Raw genomic sequence first — 22,837 nt, forward strand, 5'->3', positions numbered from 1 at the left:
TCATCAGGTGAATAGATAAAGAAGTTGTGGTGTGTATATATATGGTGGAATATTGCTCAGCCATAAAAAAGAATGAAGTAATGCCATTTATAGCAACATGGATGGACCTAGAGATTATCATATTAAATGAGGTAAATCAGAGAAAGAAAAATATCATATAATGTCACTTATATGTGGGATCTAAAAAAAAGCTACAAATTTTATTTACAAACCAGAAATAGACTCATGGACATAGAAAACAAGTGATGGTTACCAGCAGGGAAGTTGCAGGGAGGGGTAGATTAGGAGTTTGGGATTAACAGATACACATTACTATATGTAAAATTGATAAACAACAAATACCTACTGTATAGCACAGAGAGCTATATTCAATTTCTTGTAATGAGTTGTAATGGGAAAAAATCTGAAATATATATGTATATATACATATATGTGTGTGTATGTATATATATATGACAGAATTGCTAACATTGTAAATCGACTACAGTTCTATAAAATAAAAGAATTTTAAAAAGAATGAAAAAAAACTGGGGAAAAAAAGAAAAAAAACTATTTTTTATTATCCCAATGAAAATAGCTTTTTTTTTTTCTGACTCCGTAAATAATGTGTGTTTATTGTCCAAACATGTTGAACACGCTAGACAGTTCCAGGGAGGAAAGTCAGAACGCCCTGCAGCCTATCATCTGCTCAAGGTGTTCAGGACCTGCGGTCACAGGGTCTGCCTGTCCTGAGCACGGTGAGCAGAGACAGGGTTGGGGTGGCGGGGAGGAGACGAACTGAGCCCTTGCGCCTCCAAATTGCCTCCCACGGCTGTGCAGCCCTAACTTCTCTGGGCCACAGCTTCCTCCTTGGCAAAGCAGATATGACAACTTATGGGGTGAAGGGGCAGAGGTGGGTACACTCTGTGGCAGAGCACCTGTATGCAGGGTCGGGGGGAAGCTATTTCCACTGTTCATTGTTGCTCCCCTTCTCTGACCGCCTGGCCAGCGCACTTCCTGCTGAAGGGCCCCCAGATCCTCAGGAGGGCCGACGGCTCAGCTCTGGTTCTGCTCTCCCGGAAAACTCACGGCCGGCCTCTCCCTCTCAGAGGGGTTTCCTGCAAAGAAGGGGAAAGGTGAGCAGAGATGCCCAAAGGGCTCTCCCAAGGCGGGTGTGAGTGGGGAGCCATGTATGACTCACCCAGCAGCTAAAAATGGGCCGGGTCCTCCAGGGGGCCTGCTTCCCTGGGCTGAGATCTACAGAGCTGGACTAAAATCATCCTGAAATGTGCAATTCAGGGCATGTTCTTGAGTGGTCTTGCTGTAGACTCTGTAGGACAGAAGGTTGAAGCTGCCGGGTTCAGGAAGTCCACAGCCGTTGGTGTGGGGTGGTGGCAGAACACGGGAGCTGGTAAGAGCTGGCAAGGTAGAATGTTCTTGGAAGGGGCCTTCTGAGCAGGTGAAATGCGGGACCGAAGGTCTGGCTGGGACAGTCATGGGGGAGAGATTCTCCATTCTGCTTGGTACACAGGGCAGTAGGATTTGGACAAGCGTGGGAAGTTGAGGCTTGAAAGCCTTGGAAGTCCAGGCTGCTCATGGCTCTGGGGACCCCTGACTTCTTGCTGGCAGGCTGGTCTCTGCTAAGGGGCCAGTTCGCTGAGCCTGTGCTGGAGGGTGAGATCCAGGGTGGTCCCAGGATGCACCTTCCTGCCAAAACAGCCCTGGCACCAGCTGTCTGAGCCACTTCCGGTGTCAGATAAAAAGCGTCCCTTCCCAATGCACGATAACATCATTAGCTGAAAAACTGTTTAAAAATTTTTTTTTCTTTGACCCCATTTTTTACTGTTTCCTCCAACAATACCATCAAGTCGTTTTCCAGCAATGTAACCAGTTTTACTTTCATCAACAACCCATGAGTGTCTATTTCAGTGTAACCATTCTGGAATCAGGATGCTATCATTGGTAATCTTTGACATACTGATGGCTGAAAAATGGCATTTATATTTGTTCAATTAACAGTGAAGATCAGATTGAACATTTTTCATATACTTATTAGTGCTTTGTATTTCTGTGAATTTCTTTTTCGGTTTCTTTTGAAAAACTTATAATAACCACACAAGCCCATGAAGACTGTGGGAATCGGTGGCCCTGGATCTGTGACAAGCCCCTCCTGGGCAGGCTGTTCACTGAGGAGGCTGCCTCTGCCAGGCCTTCTGTCTGAGCATCAGGGATCCTTTGGGAATGTCAGACTCAGATGCCCCCGGAAGGCCTTGTCTGTCTGTCTGTCTGTCTGTCTGTCGCAGAGAGATTTGTTTAAAGATGCTCAATAAACTAGGGATGAGCTGAGCCCAGGGTATCCTCAGGACATCCTCTCCTGTGTGCCTCCGGGCTCTCACTCCCCTCCAGCCCCTGCTGCCCTCCAAGGCCACTGTCAAGTCTTCATGGCTGACCCAGCATCAGGGAGGGCTTGTTCACCTGCTTTAGGGTTTCTTCATAACCACTCACTAAAGATGCGTCTATTGGGAACTCTTTCAGGACACAGGTCACCCCCTGGCAGGACTGGTGGCCTCTTGGGGGACACATTAGAAGGCCCGCCCAATCCTATCACACACTGGTGTTAGATTTGGGTGAGTTTCTTACCCTTTGGGGTCTCAGCTTCTTGCAAAACAGGCTGAGAATTCCCACTGCACAGGGTGATGGCTGGGTCTAAATAGTGATGGTATGTAGGCATTTCCTGGGTCACAAGTGTGACAGAAACAGCAAGTATTGTGAAACTGAGAATAGCTGTTCATGGGCACGACTGATTCCATATCCAGGGTTGAGCTGGAAAAACGTTTCATTGAATCTAAATCTAAAGGTATTTTTGTTTTCAGCAAAACTTATTGCATATAATACATATTTGTCTGCTATACTGTGTTTAATAATTTTGAGATATTAAAAGATGATATAAAGGAGGCGTAAATTATGAAATTTAGAATGAAGTGGATCCCCGAAAGAAGAGCTTAAACATCCCCAGACCACACCAACTTGTGAGACATCTGCTCCCAGATGCCCAGCCTACTAGGGCCTCAACCCAGTTGAGCTTCACTTCACTGGCACCTACTTCCCGCTGGCTCTGGGGGTGGGCATGCTGCTGGTGGTTCAGGGGTGTGAAGCCATGGGGGAAGCCCAGTTCTGCAGCTGGGGGTCCAGCCCCGTGGAACATGACTTCTCTACAGTGAGTGACCCTGCATGTTTCCTCAGTTCTCCAGGCCGGAGTTCGCCCTGCTGGCTGGAGAGGCCCCGGTGACCTTGCACCTGCCTGGATCGATTGTGGTAACTGCTGGGTTAGACGGGATAGGGCTGGAGGGTGGTGGGAGACCGGCCAGCTGGGCAGGCCCCAAGGCCGACTGAGCTCCTCCAGACGCCTGCCAGCCCTCAACAAGTCACACTCAGCTTTGCGTCCCCCAGCATCCCTCTTCCCCTTTAAGAGGAACCCTCGGTGACAAAGTCCAGCTGGTCCTCCAGACGAGGTCAGCCTTCATCTTCCCATTCAGTTGGGAAATGTTGTTTCAGGTCTAGTAGTTGCCAGGCACTACTCCAGACCCCAGAGCTCTGTTATGAACAAAACTGAGTCCTTTTCACCGGGAGCCCATGTACTAGCCTTTAGGTGTTTGTCTCGTTTCTGGGGAGGAAGAGTCAATCTCCCTTCCCTCAGCTCTGTTGCCCCAGCCCAGGTGGACCACAGACCCATCAGGGGTTGCGACCTCTGTATGGAGAGGCACTCGGTACCTGGATTGGGGGTGAGTGACAGGCTGGCCCCTCCTGAGGCCCAAGGAAACAGCGTTGGTCCTGCCAGCCCACAGTGGGGACAGCCCTGCTCCGAGATGTCCTGGCATGTGTATACGTGACTGGGACCCTTCCTGAACCAGCCCCCTGCAGAGGAGGGGAGTGATGGTGTAATATGAGCTAGTGGCCACCCTGGGAGGAGGGTGGCAGAGGTCACAGGGTAGTGGAGGGAGGAGGGGCTGGACGGGGCCTGGGGCACCAGGGAACAGTGCCCCAGGAAACAGAGGAGTTGGCGGCTGGAACCCATTACCAGAGATGGGGAGGGAGGACCACAGTGAACCAAAGCCTCTTGTGCATTTTGGATGGGACCTCACTTTGAAAACACACATTAAAAGATACACTTATTACCAATTTCAAGAGGGCAACTGCAGAGCATTAAATCCAAGCATTGGGCACCTCAGAGCATCTTCTATAGCTCACTTTCTCTCTCTCACCTCACCTGTACATGAACCCCCCCCCCCCAGGTGACACAGGTGTGCAGGACGTGCAGGAACCAGGGTGGCTTAGAACGTGCCATGTGGTTCACCCTGCTCGGGGTCATGGCAAAAGCCCTTCCCACAGGGTCCTCAGACCTGCGCTGGCCCCTGGGCGTAGGAGAGTCATGGTGTGGCTGCAGGCATGGTCTCAATGGCACTGAAGCCACACCCAGTGTCATTCCGTGACTGTCTATTAATGAGGACATTCTGGGAAGGTCTGGGCCCAGCCCCAGGCTAGGCTTTGGGGCACAGGGGATACTCAGCCCCTGTCCTTAGGAAGGCTGGGGTCCTGAGCACAAGGTGTGGTGGGATCGGAGAAGGGAGTGGGAGCCTTGACCCTCCAGGCCACAGACAAGAGGTCTTGAGCCCCTTCTGGAAGACTCGTAGGAACTTGCTTTGTAGGGACGGAGGGGAAGAGCATTCCAGGCAGCAGGCAGTGTGTGCAGGACGTGGGCAGACAGGCTGTGTGGCGGCAGAATGAAGGGCCATTCTGGGTGGCTGAGGGGAGGAGACAGTGGTTGGGGGGTGGTGGCTGTCGTAGCGGATGACTCCGGAAGTAATCTGAGCGGGATGAAGAGACAGAAGGCGGGTGCTGCTCTGCATCATTGGATGTGGCTCTGCTGATCAGTTTCTCAGTTCACCTTCATCCCCTTAGCTCCAGCCTCTCTCTTCCATGGATCTGTGCCCACCTGTTCTCTCTGCTGTGCTCTCTGAAGGCCAGCGGGGGGTGGTCAGTGTCAGGTTGTCCCCCACTCCTGGGGGTGGGTATATGATTGATCGATGTGGCCCTGAGCAGTCCTCTTGGGACGCAGGGCCCAGGGGGTCAGAGGGAATTTCTGCAGGGCAGAGACATCCATTCATTACACGTGCCTCCTCCGCCTTCCTGGCCCTGTTAGGGCCTGTCAGAGAGCATGGATTTGAGTCTGGCCCTGCCTTTTACTAACTGTGCAACTCTGGGCAAGCCCCTAACCGTCCCTGAGCCTTGTCTCCTATCTGCTGAATAGGAACCGTAAACATACTCATCTCTTAGGGTTGTTTGTCAGTTAAATGAGGCGGGGCCTATAAAGTGCTTAGCCCAGCCGTTAGCCCATGGTGGGGACTCCATGCTTTGCAGTTATTGTTACAATGTATACTGTTCTTGTTTGCAGACCAGAAAAGGGAAATCCTATTTGGCTCTCAGGGACCTCAGTGTGGTGCTACTGAGTGGACAGTGCCTGGAGGTGAAGTGTGACATCACGTCGACTGTGGGAGCCGTCTTCAACGCCATTGTGTCCTTCGCCAACCTCGGGGAGCTCACCTACTTTGGCTTGGCTTGCTTGAAAGGTAAGTGTCTTCCAGGTGGCCCACTGCTGGCCTGGTGCCGCATGTAACCCAGGTGTCTAGATACCTGAGCACTATTCTTTCCAACAAAACTGCTTGAGACTGTCAGGCCCCACCTTGCACACCTAGACATTAGCCAGCATATCAAGTCCTCCTGTGCAAATGGTGAAGTAAGTGCAGAGGATGGTAAGGAAATGGTGCATGTAAGACGTTGTGGCTTCTGTGATTTGCAGGGTCTGGTTGACCGATCTCAACACCTTGAGGTTAGATAAGCAAATGGGAAAAATTTTTCCATCTAGGTGGGAATACAAAATGGTACAGCCATTATGGAAAACAGTATGGAGTTTCCTCAAAAAATTACGATCAAATTTACCCAGTGATCGAGCAATTCCACATTGGCGTATGCACCCAAAATAAGTGAAAGATATTTGTATGCTCGTGTTTGTGGCAGCATTAGTCACAGCAGCTAAAATGTGGAAGCAACCTAAGTGTCCACTGATGGAAGAATAGATAAACAAAATGCAGTATATTCATGCAATGGAATATTCTTCAACCTTAAAAAAGAAGGGCATTGACACATGCTGCCGTGTAGATGAACTTTGAGGTCATTTGCCAAGTGAAATAAACCAGTTTACACAAAACGCCAATATTGTATGATTCCACTTATGTAAGCTACCTAGAGGAGTCAAATTCATAGGACAGAAAGCAGAATGGTGGTTGCCAGGATCCGGGTGGAGGAGGAAATGGGAGTTATTGTTTAGTGGGTATAGAGCTGCCGTTTTGTAAGATGAAAAAGTTTTGGAAATGGATGGTGGTGATGATCGTGTAATAATGTGAATATACTCAACACCGCTGAACTATACACTTAACTGTGGTTAAGATGGTGTATTTTATGTTGTGTGTCTTTTAACCACAATAAAATTTTTTTAAATGTTTATCTAATCATACTGGACTAATGGAAAATCAGCACCCCCACCCCCTGGAGCCCAAGCTGAGAATCCATTCTGAAGATCCTGCGGGAGAGGGTTTTCACGTCTGCCCATCTCTGCCCTTCTGTTATGTTAACGGGACTCAACATCCATCTACTGCAAATATCCCTTTGTTGCAGACAAAGCTCTTTAAACAGTGTGTGGAGGGAGTAACGGGACAGAGGCTTAGCTGGGGTCATACAGGCCTTCAGGTTAAATCCTGGCTCTCCCAGCCCACCTTGCTCCATCTCATAATTTCCATGTTTCTCTGTTCTCTCCCATCAGGGGAGGTCACAAGCTTGTCATAGGATCACTCAGCGGGCCACGGTGGTCAGAAGAGGGTCCTCCCCTCCCATACTTCTCAGGGGACCTCCAAAAGGCCCCTCTCCCAAGTAAAAAGATCAACCATTACACACTTTGATGTGATCAACTGATGTTTGCTCAATCTTTTGTAAAGTGTGAACAGAAGAACCTTTAGGAAACATTGTATTTTTATTGATCTGTAACATGCAATCTTCATAAAACCCCTGGCTTGTTCTGGGAGGACAGCCTTAAAGCTTATTCTCTGCTTTCTCCTGCCAGCCAGGTGTCTACCCCAGACCCTTCCCAGGTGGACCTTCTAGAGCTACTTAGCTGGGGCCTCCTGGGTAAATCACTCAACAGTGATCAGTCTGGGGATTGGATATAAACCCCCTTGGGAAGGTTTGCCAGTCAAATTGTAATGGGGACCTGCCCATCCCTTGAGGAGATGTGAGCCACAGGGGAGGGTGAGTTGGTATGGGCATCAGATTCAGCAGCAAAGGCTGATGGCACAGGGGGCAGAGGTCAGGGCATGGTGTGGTGACACCTATTTGAACTACTCTAGACACCTCTTCCTCTGTCCCTCTCCCCAGTGTGAAGATACCTTTGGGAGGAAGGGCTGGTTACCTGCTGTGCCCCAGCAACCTGGTCCAGAGTGCCTCTGCACTGAGAGGACAGAACATGGAGAAGGGTGTGGAGCAGATTGTCAGGGGCCCCAGGGGGCAGTGGCCAAGGGGCCCACCTGGGTGGTTAGGGTCAAATTTTGCCTTGAGGAGAGCAGGGCGTGGAGGTGGGGCTGTCCGTGGCTGGGGCCGGTTCAGCCTCCCTCCCAGAGGTGCTAGTGGCATTGAAGTCCTGAGCTTGGGTTGGTAGAGGTCTCAAGATGGCAACATTCAGCTCAAAAGACAAAGGGTGACCTTACTTACACCCTGTCTTGGTCTTCTCGATCTGCTATAACAAAATATCCTAGACTGGGTGGCTCATACAGCAGACCTTTATTTCTCAGAGTTCGGGAGGCTGGGAAGTCCAAGGTCAGGGTTTGAGCATGGTCATGTTCTTGATGAGGGCTCTCCTGTTGGATGGCAGTCAGCCACCTTCTCACTGTGCCCTCCTGGAGCAGAGACAGCGAGCTCTTCCTCCTCTTATTACACTAATCCTATCATGGGGGCCCCACCCTCATGACCTCATCTAAACCTCATTACTTCCGAAATGCCTCATCTCCAAAGAGCATCACATGAGGGTTAAGGCTTCCATATACGAATTTGGGGGTGAGGGATATAAACATTCAGTCCATCCTACTGTGGCTGGGGAGACTTGGGGATGGCCTGTTTGATGCGGAGTGCTCAGTCCATTGCAGAAATGGAAAAAACACTCATTTCTTTGTTTTAAAATTTTATCTTCATAAGATGGTAGCTGGAAGGCAGATGTAAAGTGGTATCTCCCCTATGATAAATAATTGTATCTTCTCCTCTAGGTGCTGAGTTTCTTTTCCTTGACTCTCTCCTCTTTTGTCTTCTGCTCTTGGCCCCTGGTGGACTCAACAAAGTTCCTTGGTACTAAGTTTCCAGAGGACTTCCTTCCTGCTGTCTCCTGCATTCCATCGGCTCTTGTCTGACCCTCTGGACAGAGCTCAGGGCTGTGGGTCTGCAGGGTGGTGCCTGCCCAAGTGCTTTTCCCTCTTAACACGCTCTACTTCCATTTCAGGCAAAGAGTTCTTTTTCCTGGATGCTGAAACCAGGTTGTGCAAAATTGCCCCCGAAGGCTGGAGTGAGCAGCCCCAGAAGAGGAGCACCCCAAAGACCTTCACGCTCTTTCTGAGGATCAAGTTCTTTGTCAGTCACTGTGGGCTGTTCCAGTGAGTTCTGCAGACTTCTTGGTTTTTAACTTAAGGCTTTTACAGATGTCCAGGTTGATGTTAGAAATAACAGCTAGACAAGGGTTTGGCAAACCAATGTATATATAACTTAAACCGGTGTTTGCGGTTGGTCTTCTGTTGATTGGATTCCAATATGACCAAAAGGGGGGAAAAATCAGTGTTTGGGGACAGGCTCTGGTCAAAATGAGAACTTGCCCTTTTCTTTCAAAGATACAGCTGTCAAGGTCAAAGTTCTGTCTCCCCAGACCCCAACACGCCCTGCCCCCCAGCAACCCATGATGATGAGGGTTGGAGAAGAGGGTCATGGCTTGGGATTGGACCACTGTCTCTATTCCTTTGCTTACTCGAAGCACCATCTAACTGAATATCAGTTTTCTCATTTGAACTGCAGCTGCAACCGTCTCCATGGGTGTTGTGTGGAGTGACTGGCACAGAGCAGCCCTCAGGGGTGACAGGAGGCACAGGGTGGCTAAAGGAGACAGCCCTTGTCTTTCTGGCATTGCCCTCTGGGTTCTGTTGACTTATATACCCTCTTCTCTCCTTTCCCTGCTTCCCAGACTGAGAAAACCCTCTGGCTTTAGAGTTCCCCTCTCCTTCAGCATTTCCAGGACCTTTATTCCTGCATTTCTTTCCCAGGCACAGCTGGACAAGGCATCAATTTTACCTGCAGCTTCGGAAAGACATCCTGGAGGAGAGGCTGTACTGCAATGACGAGATGCTGCTACAGCTGGGGGTCCTCGCCTTGCAGGCTGAGTTTGGCAGCTACCCAGAGGAGGTAGGGATGGAGACCCGGGGCCCTTGGATGGAGTTACCAGAGTAGCAGTTATGGGATGGGGGGAACTGTTAGAAATGTGAACACTGAGCTGTACTGTTAGCATCTACCACTGTGATTGGGGTAAACTATATCCATCCGTCCGTCCGTCCATCCATTCATCCATCCATCCATCCAACAAGCATCCATCAAGTGTTCTTTGCTAGGCTCTGGGGGATACAAAGATGAATGAGTCAAGTTTATACATTGTAATGTAGTTCTAATCTAAGGTCCTGCCTAAAAACAGTAATTTACTAGTTTATTAAGTTCCTATCATCACCAGCTTTCAAATATTTGGTGCCATGGCCCATGATAAAAAGATGACAGACATTGTAACCCAACCCACACACATGTGTACATGGGACAGAAGTGAGGCAAATGTTTAGGAAATCAGATGCACTTTTTCTATACACTTCGGCATTTCCTATTCTAGTCTAGATAATTTTAAAATGCTGGTTATGAAACACTAAATTGATTTCATAGCATAGTAATCGATCGTAGGCTACAGTTTGAAAAACACTTTGCAGAATACACTAATATCATCTTGCTTTCCTCCTCGCACCTGTTCAGAAGGTGCCACCATGTCTGGACGTGTCTAAGACCCTCTTTACCCCCTCACACTGCTGTGTGCTCCCTCCTAGAATTTTTCACCACTGGGCGTGGTTTATTCGTTTATCAATCAGTCTTGTTGTCAAGCTCCCTGTTAGAAAGGAACCCACCAGAGGGTAAAGGTTTTGTCTGCTTTGTTCTGCCATTTCCCCAGCACCAAAGTGGTGCCTCCAACCTAGGAGTTTGCTCAAGGGCTGTTGGTCTAAGGAGTGGATGGATGGATGGAACACAGGCTTCAGGGACTGGGTAACACCAAGGATAAAAGTCACCCAGCAGGCAGGTCAGCATCTTGCTTGTCAGGGAAATGGAGCCGTATTCCCACCACCTTGCCCTCTGACCCCTCTTCCCTGCTCCCACTTCAGTCCCTGGGGATGGAGACTTCACCTTCTCCTCCTGGCAACACCCCAGCCCTGGTGGGCAGCCTCCCAGAGCTGGCCTGGCCCCCGGAACCCCTCCCTGCCGCTTGGACAAGCCTCCAAGCCTGTCACTGGTGACACTGGTATATCCTTGCTGTCTGCTCAGCCCCCAGCGCCATGCCTAGGCCAGCTCTCCTGCCCTTGGGCTGCTCCCTTGGGGAGGTCTTGGGAGGAGAAGGGCCCGGGCACGTGGAGGCTGCTCTCAGACGCGGTGGGGGTGGGGGGGCAGCGAATCAGTCAACATCCTCGCTGCAGCCTGTAGTCCAGCCCTGTACATGGCTTGTGCGGACAGGTGAGGGTGGCTTCCAGGGACAGTGCCCCAGGGAGCAAAGGCATGGGCCTGAGATTTGGAGTCAGACAGAACTGGGTCCAAGCCCTGACTCTTCTGGTAAGTAGCTACGTGAGCTCTGGCATGTTAATCTATGTCTCGACTTTTTCCTCCAGAAAATGGAAATAATAGTAGGTCAAAGGTGCTGTAAGGGCGGAAGGCAGTGATATATGTATAGGGCCCGCAGGTAGCAACTGCTGTCTGCGAGCTTCCCTCCCCCCGCCCCAGCATCAGGAGCGCTCTACTAGCAAACAGTGTGAAGACTGACTGTCGGTCTGTAGATGCAGACAGGCGACGTGTAACCTGAGACTGAACTCGAGGGCTGAGAGTGGTGAGAGCTGTGGGCCAGCTCCGCTGAAGGCAGTGGGGAGCACTCAGGCCCAGATCCTCCTTATGGGATCACTTGTCCCGAGGCTCCAGGGCCCAGACCTGTCTCTAGGCACCCCATTCTGGTGGCCCCCTGCGCCTGTCACCTGTCCAGTTTCTGACTGGCCTCACCTAGCTCCTGCCACAGCCCAGTCTCATCTTTCACCTCCAGCTTCTCCCCGGGATCCTTCCTAACCTCAACCTTGCCTGCTGCACTGGGGACCAGTGTGGTTCCAAGATGTTCTCTGCTGCCCCCATGTGGCCCCCAAAGCCAGAGCTTTTCTGTTTCTGGGGGTGTGTGTTTGTGTGTGTGTAAACCTGTAGAAAGGTAACAGATTACAGACACTCATTCATTAGTGCTCAGCCCTAATGTATGGAGGGCCTGCTCCAGGTTTGCGTCATCTAAGTTTGTGTCAACCTTGCAAAACAAGTGTTACTTCCATTTGCATTTTAGAAGAGTTGTGTCCCTGTGAGGTTAGGAAAGCCAGCGAGAGCACAGCCAGGGCTCACTTCTAGGGCCTTGCTTCGCTATGTGCCAGGCACTGCGGTGGGCACCTCAAAGGACATTAGGGGGAGCTCAGAGAAGAGAACCCCTCCCTGTGTCTGGGCCACTGCGTGGGCCGGAGGAGGAGCTGGCCTGTCCAGAGCTGCAGGGGTTTCATGCAGTTTTAGCTAAAGCGCCGTGAGGCTGGGCGGCACCGCCGGTCAGATTTAGGAGGAACTTAGTATGCCCTCCTAAGGGGCGGATATTTTGTTTGATAAATGGTTCTGGTGCTGGAAAAGGAAAAAGAATTTGGAAACCACTGCAGTGAAAGACTGGGAGCCACTGATGAATTCTAAGCAGGGAAGTAACATGATTACATTTGCATTTTAAAAAGAGAGACAAAGACAGTTTGGTACAAAAAATAAATCTCCTTCATCACATCATCGCAGCAGAACAACTTTCCTCTGGGAGACTTCTCTTCCAGCCTTTGATCACACGCAGGGATTTTTATGCAGTTGTAAACACTGTCACATTCAGATTGCATTCTGCTTTCTCGCTCAATGGTGCGTGTCTTCCCCTGGCCTTCCTAATGAACATTTGGGATGGCCACACGCGATGCTTCAGCAGGACCGGACCTTTCTTTACTTATTTGTTCTCTCACTCTTGGGCATCGCCCAGAAGCACGGTGTAAGTGGTAAGGATTACTCTTATTCTTGTTTCAGTTCCTTCTGATCTTTCTTTTTTAAATAAATGACATAGAAATACCTGTTTGTGCTGGACTCCTTTGAGTTGCATGTGGACTTCTCTAGGACGTAGTCCTAGCAATAAGATGAGAGGTCAAAGTCCTAAATTAAAATTTAATGTTTAATAGACTTTTTTTAGAGCCATTTGAGGTTCACAGCAAAATTGAGTGGATGGAGCAGAGATTTCCTATATACCCTTTTGCCCCTACACACGCACAGCTTCCCCACTAGCCATGTCCCCCAACAGAGTGGTGCGTTTGTTGCAATTGATGAACTGACATTGACATATCATTATCCTCCAGAGTCCATAGTAGATATTCGAATTTGCTCTTGGTGTTGTATACTCTACAGGCTTGAACAAATTTGTAATAACTTATATCCACTATTACAGTATCACTCAGAGTAGTTTCACTGTCTTAAAAATCCTCTGTGTTCCGTCTGTTCATCCCTCCATCTCCCCCCAGCCCCTGGGAACCACTGATCTTTTTACGATCTCCATAGTTTTGCCTTTTCCAGAACGTCATATAGTTAGAATCATACAGTACGTAGACTTTCCAGACTGGCTTCTTTCACTTAGTAATATACATTGAAGTTTCCTCCATGTCTTTTCAGCTTGATTGCTCATTTCCTTTTCTCGCAGGGTAATATTCCATGGCTGGATGTACCAAAGTTTATTTATTCATTCACCTACTGAAGGACATCTCTTGCTTCCCAGTTTTGGGAGTCATGAATAAAGCTGCTATAAACATCCACATACGGGTTTCTGTGTGGACATAAGTTATCAGCTCCTTGTGGGTAGATACCGATGAGCAAATGTTGCTGAATCTTATGGTAAGAGGATGTTTAGTTTTGTAAGAAACTGCCAAAGCATCTTCCAAAGTGGCTGTACCATTTTGCATGCCCACCAGCAATGAATGAGAGTTCCTGTTGCTCCACATCTTTGTCAGCATTTGGTGTTCTGGATTTTGGCCATTCTGATAATATTCTGAATGATTTTTTCATGCACTAGATTGCTGAGCAATGTCTTCCCCTTTTCGTCTCTGAGCTGAGCTCAGAGCCAGAGCCAGCATGCACCAGCTCTAGGCTGGAGGATTCTCAGTCCACAGCCTCATGGGGACAGGCCTGTGCTTATGTTAGGAGCATGAGGGGGTCATGGACCTGTGCTGTTCCCTTCAGACCCCCTCATCTGACCAACTTGCCCATCCTTAGCCCTGAGAAGCCACATGCTCCCTACTCCCAGCTGCCCTCTTCACAGGTAGTTGCTCTTGGCTGCGGGGAATGGTCTTGCCCAAGATTAGGCTGGGAGGGGCTGCCTGAGACCAGGACAGGCTGATTCAGGAATACAAGGGAAGGGTCACATTCTCCTTTTGCCAAGTCCTGCCTCCCTCCTTCCTTACAGTGAACCCCGAGACCACTTCTGCCAAACTTCTTCATTCCTCTCCCTGCCCCAGAGTCTGGACCAGGGAACCATCAGGCAGCAAGCGGTGCTCAGTCATGACCATCTTTCCACAGTTCCTGATGGGGCTGCAGCCTCCAGTCCCTGAAAGAGCAGATCTGATGAAGATTCGGGCCTGGGGCAGGAATGGAGAGTGTCAAATCTTCTCTTCTTCAGGGGGCGACTTCTCGATCACTTTCTTGCGGAGAGATGGTGCCACAGCCAAGACTTCCCTTGGGAGTAGAGGACAGTAGCACATGCAGACGGAAAAGCTAGTATCTCATATGGTAGAAAAAGATAGACCAGTGGGCACTTCAAAGGAGCATCCTTGCCCTGGGGCCCTAACTGGGGTTTGACTGCAGTCAGGCTTCTGTTCTTCTCGGAGTCCCATCGAAGGCATCTTGATCGTGCCCTTTTTCTTCTGCATCTTTCCAGCAGGTTGAAAATAAAGCCTATTTTCGAGTTGAAGATTACATCCCTGCAAGTCTGATTGAGAGGATGACGGCTCTCCAGGTCCAAGCCGAAGTCTCAGAGATGCACCGTCTGAGTCCTGTGCTCTGGGGAGAGGATGCCGAGCTGGAGTTCTTGAGGGTGAGGCCTTTGGACTCTTGAGAGGGTATGATGGTGTTCAAAGGCGTGCAATCAGCAATCTCCTTTGGAGATTTCTCTGGGGCTGGATGTACTCAGACCCACAAGGAGGTATGAGCAAGGCACTTAAGACTTTGGGAGGAAGGCAGCTCCGTCACCCAAGGAGAGGCTTCTGGAAGTAGATGGCATTGGAAGTGATTCCCCCGAATGAGTAGGGTTTCGTGGCTGGAGTGGGTGTAGCAGGGCCTTTCTTCAACCTCAGAGCTCACAGTCACTTTTGCATGAGTGGGGAGAACGCATTTCTCATAGAGACGTTTGGGGCAACTGAAGTACAAAACTCGGGTGTGAGCCAAAAAGCAAAGCCATTGGAAGACCTCAGATTTGCAGCCTTGTGGGCACCTGTTCTCAGCACAGCACAGAGGGTGTGCCCCATACATTTGGGTGCAGCTCTGGTCCACTCTGTCTTTGGCCCTTTAGCAAAAGCAGCGATAGTTCAGTCCTTTATGTCTGTGGGCACATACAGAACTTCCGACAAATAGCCTTTGCTCACTGCATAACTTACACCTGCAGTGGGTCAGGCACAGTAGGAACCGGAGACAGAAGGGACATGCTCCCTGCTCGCAGGGAGTCCCCAAGTCTCCTAGGGAGGACAGATGGGTACCCAGAGGCCTGCAATACTGTGATAACTGCCCGATGGGAATAACAGCACCAGTTATTACATCAGGCTGGGAGGGAGTGGCCGCCCTGCCTGTGCTGATGGAGCGAGTGCGACAAGTAAGAGGAGGCCCCCAGCTTCGCCAGGGTGATGTACCTGGTGGGGCATTTGCAGCTGGGGAGCAGTTTCAAAAGGAAGCTCCAGGCTTTGTACATTTCTCTGCACAAAATCTCCCAAGGCAGAAATATTCTGTCTGTGTTTTCTTGCTTTTAATCTGCCAAAGTAAGGTCTATCTTTTTTTTTTTTTTTCTGGTCGGTCTCTTGGAACTGTCTGCCACACCCAGCACAGTGTAAACCCTCAAGCCTTTCATTTGAGAATCCCTGGTAGAAAGGCGCCCACTGCATTCCATAATTCAGCCTTCCCGATGTTCCCTGTCAAGAGCTTTCCCTTGACCAGGGACAAGTGGGGACTTTAAAGACATCAGCACGTCCGATGGAGAGTGGCCACAGGACCGCAGAGCCAGCAGAGAGGCCAAGGGCACAGGTGTGCAGGGGCTCCTGCAGGTGGATGATGGGACCTGCCTCTGCCCAAGCCCCAGCTTAGAGTGCCGGGCTCACTGTGTCCCTCCTTCCTCTGGTTGAATGATGACAAGTGATTGTAAAGGAAACCATCATCTCATAAGCAGAAACGCAGGCGATTTTTTTTTAATTGAAGTATTATTGATTTACAAGATTGTGTTAATTTCAGGTGTACAGCAAAGCGATTCAGTTATATATATATATATTTCCAGTTCTTTTCCATTATAGTTTATTTCAAGATACTGAACATAGTTCCCTGTGCTACATACTAGAACCTTGTTGTTCATCTATTTTATATATAGTAGTTAGTATCTACAAATCCCGAACTCCCAATTTATCTCTTCCACCTCCCCCTTTCCCCACTGGTAATCATAAGTTTGTTTTCAATGTCTGTGAGTCTGTTTCTGTTTTGTAAATAAGTTCATTTGTGAGTTTTTTAAGATTCCACATATAAGTGATGTCATATGATACTTATCTTTCTCTGTCTGACTTACTTCACTTAGTATGATCATCTCTATTTTTTTTTTCCGTCTTTGATGGAAAACACTGAATAGATTTGACTTGATTTGCAAGTGATCTCACCGGTTTCAGGAAACACAGGCTTTCGTGGTTCCCCTCGGCGGTTGGCTAGGCTTGCTAATACTGGGCCTGCCCGCGGAGCAGATATGAACTAGAGAGGGCTTGGTGACGTTGCGAGTCCTCCTGTTAGGGCTAGTGTTTATTAACCAAGTCCTTTTCCCCGTGATTTTAAGAGGAACCATTTGCTCGTGATTCTGCCCCATGGAGATAATATAATTACACTTGGGTATATTCATCCTCCTCTCTTTAAGCAGTAACGTGTATATGTATATATATTTAAAATTGGATTTATACTATGTAGTCACTTTTGTGGCTTTTTTTAATAATCCCATCCCTCTAAAATTTTGAATCTTTATTTTGAATCAGCATGTGGTGTATCCTAAATTTTTTCTCAATACTCTGTTGTTTGGCACATAAATTGTTTCAAATATGTGACTGTTTTAAACAATACTGAGATAACTATTTTTTTCCTACATAAGTCTTTAGCTGCATTTGTGCTTAATTTCTTGGGGAGAGACTGTCATGAGTGTGATTACAGGGTCGAAGGTTAAGAACATTGTGAACAATGTTGATACCTATTGCTGACACCCTTCATGGCTGTCATTTGTTCCTTTCTTGTCCCCTCTACTAGGTTGTAAATGTTGGAAAGCCTGGGATCCCCAGAGACCCCCACAAGGCCCAGTTACTCCATAAGCAGTTGCTGGATTATTTAATTAGAGCATCTCATGGCTGTCTGTTCCATTATCAGATAGCTCCTGTTGGCCTCTGGGTCACCAATGACTAATTCTGCTAGTTCATCGTCTTGCACTAGGAAGAGTCTTGGCGGAAGTCCAATTTGGGGAACGCTGAGTAACACACTCTCTTTGCAAGATTCACAGCTACATTAGCGTGTCAGTCCCAGAACAACCTGCTCCAGGTTAACTCAGTATTTTCCAAACTTCTTAAACCATGGAACCATTTTTCCCACCTAACCAGAGGTTGCAAAATATGCTGTTAAAATATTTTCTTTCTTTTCTGTTTTTTTTTCCTTTTTGCTATTGAAGTCACACCAGTTATACCCAGTATTTCTCCCCTACTTAGCATTGTAACATATGCATTCCCCAGATAATTACAAATGCTTTGTAAGCATCCTTTGTAAAGCCTCCCTGATAATCTCTTTTAAGGCAGTGCTATCTTTAGGAAACCATTTACCTACAGGAACTAACCCCTCTAAACCCAATTCTGCAAGTCAGCACCAAATACCACTGTGATCAAGGGTTCGTCTTGATTATCCAGTATGTTTTCTTAGGACAGAGTCCCAGGGTCAAAGGATATGAATTGGTCGAAATCTCTTTTTTTCTTTTTTCTTTCATTTACTTTTTGTTGTTGTTGAGGTATAGTCAGTTTACAATGTTGTGTCAATTTCTGGTGTACAGCAAAATGTTTCAGCCATATACATGCACATATTTGTTTTTGTATTCTTTTCCATTATAGGTTACTACAAGACATTGAATAGAGTTCCCTGTGCTATACAGTATAAACCTGTTGTTTATCAATTTTATATATAGTAGTTAGTATCTGAAATCTTAAACTCCCAATTTATCCCTTCCCACCCCTTTTCCCCCCCTGGTAACCATTAGTTTGTTTTCTGTGTTTGTGAGTCTGTTTGTTTTATAAGTAAGTTCATTTATGTCTATTTTTTAAATCCACATATAAGTGATATTATATGGTATTCTTCTTTCTCTTTCTGGTTTACTTCACTTAGTATGATGATCTCCAGGTCCATCTATGTTGCCGCAAATGACATTATTTTATTATTTTTTATGGCCGAGTAGTATTGCATTGTGTGTATGTATGTATATATATATATATATACACTACATTTTCTTTATCCAGCTGTCTGTCGATGGACATTTAGGTTGCTTCCATGTTTTAGCTATTGTAAATAGTGCTGCTATGTAAATCTCTTGAAGAGTATCTGGAAACAATCTATTTGTTCTGACAGTTTTGAGTACAGCAAGTGTGCTGGGTGGGCTGGGAGCCAGGAGAGCCTGAGTCCAATCTTAACTTTGCAGCCCACTGGAGGGATAAGGGGAAACCAGTGAGATGGACCTACGCAGATCTAAGGAGATGAAGGGACCCTCAGAGAGGAAAATCAGCAGTAGCAACACTGTGGAGGAGGAGAGGTGCCCCAGAAGATTCCTTAGCAGAGCATGGAGACATAGATATTATTATTTATTTTTTTATAGACTGAAGACGCACTTAATGACATTACATATATTTACTGATATTTCCAGACTTTATGGAAACTGTATTTTAGTCATTAAGAGTGAAGACTCAAAAGCAAACAGACTCAAGGGAGTATAGCTCAGTGGTAGAGTGCATGCCTAGCATGCACAAGGTCCTCGGTTCAATCCCTAGTACTGCCATCAAAAAATTAATTAACTAATTAATTAACCTGGTTACCTCACTCCACCAAAAAAAAAAAAACACACACACACACACACAAAAAACAAAAAAGAGGGAAAAAAAAACCCACCTGAAAAAAAAAAAAAGGCAAACAGATTCATGTTTCCATGTTTGGCTCCAAGTGGGACCTTTGATGATTGCTTAAGCTTCCTGTACCATGTTTTTCTTTGAAGAGAGAGAGTGCCACCTATCTTTATGATTGCTGTGAAGATTAAATGAAAGAATGCTTGGAGAACGTTCAGAATGGCACTTTACCATTTTAAGAATTTCGTGGCTCCAAATACTTCAGTATCATATCCCTCTCTACATGATTAAAATTTTTTTTAAAATACTAAACAATTAAAAAAATATAAGCAAGTCTAGCAAAGACATTTCTATTCTAATGGGGACTATTTTAATGTTTCAATTTTTTAAAAGATGTATCGTATCAAATTCTTTAAAAGAATTTACTTAGTTGTTTTGGGATGGCCTTGCTTTGTCATACTTTAAGCACATGCCTGGTCTGGCCATTGGATACTTCAGAACCAGAGTCCAGTGAATATTGTTTTGAATGATGATGATGATGAAGATGATGGTGACAGAGTGTCTCCAAAGTTAAGAAAAGCAGGGAGGTTTAGGGGCCAGACACTCGATAAAGGTCACATAAAGAGTTGTAGGTTTTGCAGGCAGCGTGACCTCTATACACATATCGTTTATCAGCAAAGGGAGAAAGGTCAGCAGGAAGCCTGAGAAAGGAGCTCTCAAAAGCCATAATTTGTCCTCATTTTTGTCACTGTGCCTGGGGATGAGAGAGATTGGACAGGACAGACAGCCCTCTGTTTGGGGGTAGAGATGGGAAATTAGAGCTCACCAATGAAACCCTTATGAGAGTTTCACACGCCTGGAGCAAGATGTCGCTGCTGTGAGCCCAGGTGCGTCAACCTTCTGGTGAGGACTCGTGTCCTCCAGGTGAAAAGGAAAATGATAGAGATGTGATTACCATTCAGACATAAAAATATTTGCATTTGCTCCAGCCTCCTAACAATGTGGCTGGCCTGGTGCAGTCCCCAGCTCTGACTGACCCATGACAAAATTCCACCTCCTAACCTGGTAAACTGAAAACAGGTCATGGGCTCTGGGGACCCCACCAAGGCACCTGATTGGTCATTTTCTCTGCAGGATGTTCATGGCTCATCTTGCTTTAACAGTGATGCTGATCCTTTGGAAGGCTGCTTTTTGTGCTTGGGCCTCAGTTTTTCCATCTGTGAAACAAAGGGGTTGCATCAGATAATACCGCAGTAGACTCTGGAAAAAGGAACCCCTTACCTTGAGATGACTCAGAATAGTCTGAATTCTACAACCTTGTTCAGAATATTCTTCCTTTATTGAATCATTTTCATAACTGTGTTCCAAGTGTCTTAAAGTACTCCTTTAGGAAAGGATTCCTTGGGCTAATAAAACAGGAAAACATTACCATATTAGAGGTGCAGAGAAATTCTGTAGTAAGGAGATTTGTTTCGCTCAGTGTTTCCTAACATATTTGGCAACCCTGCTCTTTTTTTCCCAGACCATCTGTTTAGAGGTGTTTTTCATGGAGTGGTTTGAAATCCATTATTTTAGACCAATTTGCCTGTCTGTTCTAAATTGGCTTTTTTCTCATTCCAGGTCACTCAGCAGCTCCCAGAATACGGTGTGCTGGTTTACCAAGTTCTCCCAGAGAAGACGAGGCCAGAAGGGGAGATGGCCTTGGGAATCTGTGCCAAGGGTGTCATAGTATACGAAGTGAGAAACAACAGCAGAATTGCAACTTTACGGTTTCAGTGGAGAGAAATTGAAAAGATTTTGGCTTATGTGAGTGTGGCTCAGTTGATACTGACCTGGGCTTCCTTTGCCTTTGATCTGTTAACCCCTTTACAGGAGCAGCGGGTCAGGTGATCTCCTAAGCAGATAAGCTCACAGCCCGTCAGCTAACCTGTGCTCTGATGCACTGTGGCATGTTTGGAAGAATCTACCAGGGGATTTGAGGGTCCCCAGGAGACCATTTCTTCTCTACAACCCCTCACCCAGTCCCCCTTCACCCCCATGGACAGCGATTGGCCTAAAGGGCTACACTTTCCCTCTGGGTGAAGTTCTCTTAATTTGGGGAATCTTCTGATGTTGAGAGCAAGGTCGGAGGTGGGCGATGGGGGAGGAGAGTGTATACTGCGGGTACAGTGAAGTCTGTAAAGTTTTGAAACATTTTCCTTGTATTTTAATTCTCCCTTTGTACACATTGTGCCCAGGCATCCGGCCTGTCTCCCGTGGACAACAAGTGTGCAAATCTTTGACAGCTATTGAAACTATAAAAGCCTTATTTTAACGCCCCCACCCCCAAAACCCCTATTAAATGTACAATGTTTGAAATAACGTTTGAACACCACTTGCTGGAGTAGTCACGGTTCCTGAATTTATTTATAGTAAACGTGGCATCAAAAACATGTGTGTGTCCAGAGCAGATTAATGTCCAGTAGGTAATGGCCCCTCCTGTCCTGTGGGTCATCCCAGTCAGTATGCTGTTACGTCAGCAGTGATTTCATTATCAAACATAAAGTTTTGTGACTTGTGGCCCAGGAGAAATTTTAGTTTTTCTTTCTTTTCTTAAGTTTTCTTGTGGTTTAAAAATTTTTTCACACTAACTAGAGCTTTTTTTTAATTTTTTTTTCCATTACCTGATTCTTTGGTTTTGCTTTTTGTCATCATTATCTGATGTTCGAGTTCCCTAAGTAGAACATAATCAGTTTTATTCATTTTCTCAGTGTTTCTTGTGTTTTCCCATCTTAGCTGTTGAAGTTAACGTACCGTTGAAGTGTGATTCTTGATAGGATTTCACAATAAAGTATTGTTTGTCTTTAGGGAAAAAAGCTTACATCTAAAAATAAATGATGATTGAGCATAATTTAATTGAGTTCATTAAAGTGGCCTTTATAATATCAGGAAACTGACTTTGCCCCAAATATTTCTGACCTTCTGTAAAAGCACTTGATATTTATATTTGTGAATGTTTCGGAATCTTAATGAGTCAAATTACTTTAATTCAACTGAAAGATTATTTGAAGAATTTTAATTGTTGAATTTATGCAATACCTTTGCATCATCACTTCCTGTTTTCTTTATCTCATGTTTAATTGTTCAGAATTCTCAATGTAAGTTGTTTTAAAACATTTGTAAAAATGCAGACAACCTACAGAGTAATTTTGAAAAACAGAGTTCTTTGAAGCCAGAAAATGTAACAGTCTCCTAAAGTATTTTATATTTAAGTTGGTTTCAGTTTTACGGATATTTATTTTCCCCACAACCACAGACAATTTCTCGATTAAAGCTGGAAATTTTCTCCAAACAAACTGAGTAGCTTAAAAACACCCTTGTCATTAATTAGGATTTCCACGTTCTGATGATCAGCCTCTTCCTCGGCATAAAGTTCCTTTTTTAATGGAAAATTCATCCTGGAAAGTGACATCGTCATCTACTTGCTACAAACCAGGCATCTTACACAGAAAATGACTTGAACTCCTCGAGCTTCTGTAAGCAAAATACGGGAACTCTAGGAACCATTCAAGAATGAGCTCAGGAAACTAGTTTCAAATTTGCCTAATTAACAGTGGAAGCCAAAACGCTTCAAACAATTGCAGACGTTGGTTTTTTTTGTCAGCCTGGAGAGAAGTAGCAAAGAAAGGAGAGAAAAATGCCGTTTTTCAACAAGTGTGATTCGCAGATGCATCGGCCGCCTGTCTGTGACAGAGACATCATTTCAGAGGCCTCTTCAATCTAGAAAGTGTTCATTGTAGAACCAGGACCCCACCTGTGTAAATAACTGCTTTTGGCTATTAGCACTAGTTACAATGTCTGAAGAGAAATCCATGAAAGCTGGGAGAATCCAGGCTCTGCAGGGCTCTCTTTAAGAGCAAGAACATCAAGTTCCAAATACAAACAAGGTTTTAAGGTGACTGTTCATTTCAAATGAGAAAAGAAATCACCACAACTTGTGAATTTAAAAAAGCTTGAACAACTACTGCAAAATCACAGAAGCTCAA

The 22,837-nt window shown here is 46.5% G+C and overlaps 1 protein-coding gene across 1 annotated transcript in view; it reads left to right on the forward strand.

Moving 5' to 3' along the window:
- LOC140685370 (FERM and PDZ domain-containing protein 2-like) overlaps positions 1–22,837 on the forward strand; it is a 98,006-nt gene that overhangs the window by 49,184 nt on the left and 25,985 nt on the right. Inside the window, exons 10-16 of the mRNA XM_072972398.1 lie at positions 989–1,115; positions 3,223–3,294; positions 5,432–5,606; positions 8,576–8,726; positions 9,384–9,522; positions 14,375–14,530; positions 20,433–20,618. Of these exons, the coding sequence (XP_072828499.1) occupies positions 989–1,115; positions 3,223–3,294; positions 5,432–5,606; positions 8,576–8,726; positions 9,384–9,522; positions 14,375–14,530; positions 20,433–20,618 (1,006 nt within the window). The remainder of the gene's footprint in view (positions 1–988; positions 1,116–3,222; positions 3,295–5,431; positions 5,607–8,575; positions 8,727–9,383; positions 9,523–14,374; positions 14,531–20,432; positions 20,619–22,837) is intronic.

The sequence above is a fragment of the Vicugna pacos genome, chromosome 11 (assembly GCF_048564905.1).
Source record: "Vicugna pacos chromosome 11, VicPac4, whole genome shotgun sequence".
In the NCBI taxonomy this organism is placed as follows: Eukaryota; Metazoa; Chordata; class Mammalia; order Artiodactyla; family Camelidae; genus Vicugna; species Vicugna pacos.